Source organism: Etheostoma spectabile, chromosome 10, assembly GCF_008692095.1.
Source record: "Etheostoma spectabile isolate EspeVRDwgs_2016 chromosome 10, UIUC_Espe_1.0, whole genome shotgun sequence".
Taxonomy (NCBI): Eukaryota; Metazoa; Chordata; class Actinopteri; order Perciformes; family Percidae; genus Etheostoma; species Etheostoma spectabile.
Window position 1 is genome coordinate 2,391,484 of NC_045742.1, and position 6,809 is coordinate 2,398,292.

The 6,809-nt window shown below is 41.5% G+C and overlaps 1 protein-coding gene and 1 long non-coding RNA gene across 5 annotated transcripts in view; both read right to left on the reverse strand.

The window, feature by feature from the left end:
- The window catches only part of LOC116697215 (uncharacterized), a 142,360-nt gene that overhangs the window by 88,956 nt on the left and 46,595 nt on the right, over positions 1–6,809 (reverse strand). The window lies entirely within an intron of this gene.
- phf6 (PHD finger protein 6) overlaps positions 1–6,809 on the reverse strand; it is a 13,705-nt gene that overhangs the window by 300 nt on the left and 6,596 nt on the right. For 3 of the 4 annotated variants that reach the window (XM_032528515.1, XM_032528516.1, XM_032528514.1), the window contains exons 4-11: positions 5,348–5,481; positions 5,186–5,232; positions 4,760–4,920; positions 4,511–4,654; positions 4,289–4,393; positions 4,053–4,186; positions 673–802; positions 1–523 (exon numbers count right to left, since the gene is read on the reverse strand). The exon at positions 1–523 is cut by the window's left edge and continues 300 nt beyond it. In XM_032528515.1, coding sequence (XP_032384406.1) covers positions 673–802; positions 4,053–4,186; positions 4,289–4,393; positions 4,511–4,654; positions 4,760–4,920; positions 5,186–5,232; positions 5,348–5,481 — 855 coding nt within the window. In that variant the 3' untranslated portion in view covers positions 1–523. The remainder of the gene's footprint in view (positions 524–672; positions 803–4,052; positions 4,187–4,288; positions 4,394–4,510; positions 4,655–4,759; positions 4,921–5,185; positions 5,233–5,347; positions 5,482–6,809) is intronic. The other variant, XM_032528517.1, reaches the window with a different exon arrangement.

Consider the following 6,809-nt stretch of genomic DNA (forward strand, 5'->3'; position numbering starts at 1 on the left):
AGAAACAGGGTAATCAAACTGCACAACTTGATAGACTAGTAACAAACAGACCCCTCTTAAAAGGGAGTCCTTTAGAAGCAAAGGAAAAGCAAGAATGCATCCATTTCAGCAAGTGTGTGTCATGTAATCTGCGGGGACAGGGGCAGTGAGTGACAATCAGAAGATCAGTCCATCGGCTCTTATTCGCAGAAATAATACAATGTATTTGAAATTGGAGCCCATCGCTGAGTCTTGGGTAAGATTAGCCATGGCTTTCTATGATCCTGCAGCAGTCCAGTGCTCCGCAGAGTACCACCAGTCTTTGAAAAGCTTATCCGGTCAACTCAAAACAGGGTTTCACATGAAGAAGACATCTGGTGCACATTGGGACATCATGTCCATTTACTGGAGAAAAAAAAACAAAAAACGTGTGAAGGACTTGTGGGGGCTTGGGGACCAACACTTTGTGAGTAGGCTAAGATTTATTATAAAAAATATGTCTCCCTCGTCTTAGCGTTCTTCTGTTTTCATCCCACAGGCCAACCTGTAAGAATGGCATCAATGAAATGACAGATTTTAAAACTTCAACTACCGCTATCGGAAAACACTAAAACCTTATGTTTGGCATTAAATGTGGACATTTTGTATGTTTTAACAATTGTTTTTTGTGTGCAACCACGACTAATAACGTACCTAGTTGCCGTTCACTTGCGTTACAGCTGTTCCTTCAAGGTTGTTTGCCGCCTTCTGTCTACTGCGATTCTCACGTTCCTCGTCTTCTTCATCCCTCTCCTCGTTGCCACTGTGATTCTTACAGTATAGCCTTTTAAAACACACACACACACACACACACACACACGTCTAAGTACAGGTAGGAATGCACCTAAGACGCACTGAGAACCAATCATATTCGGGGGGGCCACATTCTTTCAGCAGTGTGTACACAAATGTGTCCTGGGCCCCAGTGAAGGGCCGCCTACTCCACTGAGGTCCTATGCATAAGGCAAGGCAGCTTTATTGTTTAGCACATTTCAGCAACAGAGCAATTCAAAGTGCTTTATATAAAAACAATTAAAAACATAAAATAGGGAATAAACGTTACAGTGCATTATAAAACAGTTACATATAAAAGCAGACATAAAATACAAGATTTTAAGCTGCTAGTATGGGACAATGTATAAGACGTTCCACTATACAATAATCCACCTTGCTGTCTAGAACAGGCCGGTCCCACCGGTCCTACTTTAATTCTCTTTCTATGCTTAAGCGGAAGCATGTACTGTTCTCTTTTGTTGCTTTGTCTAAAAAAAAAAAAAAAAAAAAAAAAAGACAAGTGGAGTCAAAAACGTTTCTTGTCAAAGTATTTTTTCACCCTGTTATGATGGCAGTGTTACATGTGTAGAGGTCTTGACACTACAGTAGGATATATGCTGGGGGGGGGGTTCTTGACATTACAGTAGGATATATGCTGGGGGGGGGGTTCTTGACACTACAGTAGGATTATGAGTAAGTAGTAATAAGTAACTTTATTTTATAGCACCTTTCACAGACAAAAGGGTCACAAGTGCTTTACAGTAAAAAACAAAAACCAGCAGCACATAGTATACTAGGCATTTGCTAGTTAAAAGCTTGTCTAAAAAGATGTGTCTTGAGGTGTTTTTTAAAAGATTCCACAGAATCCAAGCTCTCAAGGCTAAGGGAAGAGAGTTCCAGAGCCTTGGAGCCGCCACAGAAAAGCCTCGGTCGCCCCTGGTTTTAAAACGTGTTCTGGGACAGTTAAGGGTCTTGGTCTGAAGACCTTAGAGAACGACCAGAAGTGTAAGCGTGCAGTAGATCCTGGATAAGCAGGGGCTTGTCCATGCAAGGCTCTATAAGTAGTGATTAAAATTTTAAAATGCACACTCAAACACATTGGTAGCCAATGAAGAGCCTTAAGCACCGAGTAATATGTGATCTCCTGCTGGTCTTAGACGAAGTCTTGCTGCTGCATTCTACAACTTGCAATTTATCCATGAAGATTTGTTTAAGCAAGTGTACAGTACATTACAATAATCCAACGGGAGAAATAAAAGCATAACAAGCACTCCAGCTCTTTTTGAGAGACCACAGAACGGATCTTAGAAATGTTCCTGAGATGGAAAAAACAGAACGAACCACGGATTTCACATGACTGTAAAACACATAGATTTGTCAAAATGACACCCAGATTTCGCACAACATTACAATCAAGAGTGATAATCCCAACGGCCTGCCTAATCTTAGGGTAATGCGTCTGGAGCAAAGATCATCACCTCAGTTTTTCTGAGTTTAATTGCAGGAAATTGTCCGCCATCCTTTGTTAATGGAGGCTAAACAAGTGTGCAACATTGTCAGTTTGTCTAGCCTATCAGGGCTGAAGATAATACAGTTGATGTCATCAGCATAACAATGGTAAGATATTTCGTCAAACCACCAATAATCTTTCCAAGAGGAAGCAAGTACAGACTAAACAACAGGGGCCAAGCACAGAACCTTGGGGCACACCACAAGACGAGGAGCAAGAGTCCGACTTGTAGGTTCCTATGGACACAGCAAAGGTCCTGTCTGAAAGATAGGAAGAACCAATCCAGGCTGATCCAGTGATGCCTACACACTTTCAGTCTATCAATCAGAGTGTAGTGGCAACAGATCAAATGCTGCACTGAGATCTAGTGGACCAGGACAGAACATTTACCCCCATCAGCCCATCAAAATGTCTTGGAGACTTTAAGAAGGGTAGTCTCAGTAGAATGATTTTTTACGAGCCAGACTGATACTTATCAAAATATTATGACAACCAAAACATATTAGTTGGTTTGCAAACCACTTATATGCTGGGGGGGGGGTTCTTGAACACTACAGTAGGCTACATGCTGGGGGAGGGGGGGTCTTGAACACTACAGTAGGCTACATGCTGGGGGAGGGGGGGTCTTGACACACGACTAGGCTATATGCCAATGTTGTTTTCAATAAAAAAACATTTGCACAAAGCGAGCCGATCCACTTTTCCATGTTGATAAGAGCATTAAAATTATAAAAAAATAATGGGACAACAAGACATCAAGGGACATTTAGAATAGATACAAATTTGTGATTAATTGCCATTGACTAAAAGTTATCTATGACATTAATGCAATTAGTCGCGATTAAATATTTTAAGAACTAAATAATAACTTTATTTGTATAGCACTTTAAAAACCAAGTTACAAAGTGCTCTACAGTAAATCAATCAATTAAAACAAGATCCATAAATAAAATATAAAGGCACTAAAATACTTAAGACTCAACAATAAATAATACAACAAAGTTAGCAATAAATAACAATGAAAAGGAAAAGGCCACAGATAAAAGTAATTCTTTAGAAGAGATTTAAAAGAAGCCAGAGTCTGCCTGCCAGACATCTCCATGCAGGGAGGTCCATAACCGAAGGGCCCCAACAGCAAAGGCCTGGTCACCATTAGTGACAAGATGAGATGTTGGAACCCTTAGAGCCCTGCCAGAGGATCCCAGGCATTGGTCCGGCTTGGGAGTTAGCAAATCCCAGATATACTGTAGGCCGTTCAGGGCTTTAAAAACAAGTAGTTACAGCTCACTGGCAACCAGTGAAGGGCAGAAAGGATTGGTGGGATGTGTTCATTCCCGCGCGATAAAAGCCTGTCGGCAGCATTTTGAATAAGCTGCAGTCTATGAATGTTTCCTTTACTAACGCCAGAATACAGAGCATTGCAACAATCAAGTCTGGATGAGATGAAAGCATGTGATGCGTAAATACAAAACCATTCAGTGAAATCTGTCTCTGAATGGCATTAATTAGCTTGGTGATCATCCAGGACTATGGTTTTCTCCAGGAGTGGAAGTTAAACGTCTTTTCACATGTGTAAATAAAAGCTCATTGGAATCGAGAAAACATTAGACAACCTTTACAATAGTGGCATTCAAGGAATAATTGCAACTTATATTGTGGCAACAGTAAATAAATTGAAAAGTTCAAATCTGGTTTGAAGCATAAGCACTTTATTTTTTAACTGAAAATGTGTTTCTGTAGTTGAACTCACTTGTAGATGCCACGCGCCATGTTTTCAATGTACTTGGCTTTGTCCTGCAGGCCGCAGTGATAGTGGTAGGTCTTCACACATGCTTTGATTTCACACCCAATCGTAGCACCCAACTGAGTGCAGAGTGTGCATTTCTGGAAAAAACACCCAAAAAGTAATTAACAATTTTGTATTTTGTATTTTTTAACTCTTTCGAAACGGGTTAGTCTGTTTAGGGGTTAGAAAAATCTTCCTACCATTCTTTTCCCTCTCTTGATTTCCTGGATGACTGTTTTTACGTCAAAGTTTCCAAATTCAGCCCGTGACGTGGTGGTCAGCTGCACCGTCCCCGATGAAAAAAGCTGGAAGGGATCGTAGATTACAAGGAGATAAAAGTGGCAGTGCTGCAACTGCACATTTACAGCAGTGAGTGTTCTGCATGTTGCACAAACGGCCATCACCGCACACATCAAACTTACCATGCACCTGTAGTGTGCCGCCACTTTTTTGGAGTTGTCGGTGTGAAGCATGCCCCTCGTTTCGTTCTCTTCCTCACCAGCATGACAGAAGCCACAGCGCTGGCCGCCATCTGCCGGGCTGGCCCGAAGAGGTGACCTGTCCCGCTGGAACACACGGAACAACACTCAAAAAACAGAAGCTGCATACAAAAGACCGGCCACTCAAGTGAATGTCACAGGCTGCATTGGTGAACAGACGTGTTGCCTTACATGGGAGGAACTCTCCTCGTCTGCAGCCTGTGAGGAAGTGGACCGGGTGTCTTCTGATTGGCCACGAGATCCGACCTTGGCTCTTCCTTTCTCAAACCTTCCTCTGCCCCTACTTTGTGGTGGCGATGAGTCTGAATCGTTGGCCACAGCTTCCTCTTCATCTAACGACGTACCAACAATCAGGGTTAGCACAACCTTTTCCGTTCATGAGAGATATATTAACGCACAACAATCTGTGAGTGTATTTTCTGGGGACAAAACTCACATTAAGAACTTCATCAGAACAAATGTCAAGCACAGAACAGATGCAGCGAGCGGCTGTAGGAGCACGTTTTGTGGTAGCATTAGAATTTGATAAGAAAAGAGAAAACAGCTGTGAATCCAATCATCCACGCAGCCTAGTGACATAACAGATGTATACTTTACCTTGAATGCCAACCTGAGAGGCATCCCGGTGTTTGCGACAGTAAACACTATGTTCGGGAGCAAAAGACAGATATTTTAATTGAATTTAACGTCAAAGAAAATACATATTTTTGTTTTTTGCAGATTTGTGCGCAGAAGAGTCCAGAGTCCAAAGTGACTTACAGGTAAATCCCTTGTGAGGGATTCTCTTTGATCTGGGCTTTGTCCTTCAGAGCGCAGTAATAGTGATACGTCCTCCGGCACGTCTTCACATCACAGCCGATAGTGGCACCCGGCCGGTGACATAGAGTACACATCTGAGGGGACAGAAACAGACCTGGATCTTAAGAACAAGGCTAGGTCAAATCCCAGTGTAAGGGTGGGCTGTGTTAGAGCAGGACAATTTGGACAAAATCAAAGATCACGATATTTTTGACCAAATACATCGATGTTGATATTGTGGCGATATTTAAGGGGTTCACCATTGGTGCTTTCACAAATATTTACACAATGAGAGTTTTGATAAATAGTCACCAATAATGTGGATACCACGGCAAATTACAAACAGTAAGTAAGTCTGGTAAGTCCAGAAAATGACATCACTTCACTGTAATAAAGCCTTTGAAACCAGGAAACGACATGTTGTATCACGATTATACCATAACAAAATGTAAGACAGTATCTAGCCTCATATATCGATGTTGATATAATATTATATTGCCCAGCCCTCGACTGTGTATGTTCAACGTGCTTTATTGTGGGCAAATTGTTACAAAAATAGTCAGCGGTGGCGTCTATATTGTGAATTTAAATATGTTTATCTGTAGTCGTACCAGTGATATTTGTTTGTTGTGTACTGAAAAGCGCTGCACAAATAATCGCAATTGTATCGAAAATCGCAATATGGGCTATTGCAATATCCAAATAGCAGGGGAGGTGCAATATTTGTTATTAGCAAAATATGTATCGAACCCGTCTGAATGAAGTATTGTGGAGTTGCAGAGATGCCTCAGCCTATAAATCCTATCATACAGACTAAGGGAAAAAATGTTTGTTACAGATCCTTAAAAAAAAATAAAAAAAAATAAATAAAAAAAAATATCACACTATAATAAATTTTAATTTCTTTCAATGTTAATTTAATTAAAATGAGATTATACAAAATGATCACTCCTTCCAATATCGTGAATCATATCGCAATATCAGTCAAAATATTTGCAATTAGATGTCTTCCTCACATCGTACAGCCCTAGTACTGAAGTAGCATATCACATGGTGAAGTCACATTTTAAGACAAATAACTGATAGCGATTGATGGATTGAAAGCGCTGCTGCCCCCCCCCCCCCCAAGCACACACTGGGCCACGGCTCCCGATCTTTCAGCGTTTGTCTATTTTTTTCTGCGAGCCATTAGCAAAAGTCTATTATAGGTGATAGAGAACATATTATATATGATATTTGAGGGTGGCAGTAGCTCAGTCCGTAGGGAGTTGGGTTGGAAAACCGGACGGTCACTGGTTCAAGTCCCCGTATGGACCAAAAAGTACGGAGTGTGGACTGGTGGCTGGAGAGATTCCACTTCACCTCCTGGGCACTGCTCTTGAGCAAGGCACCGTACCCCCCCACCCGCTCAGGGCGCTGGTTC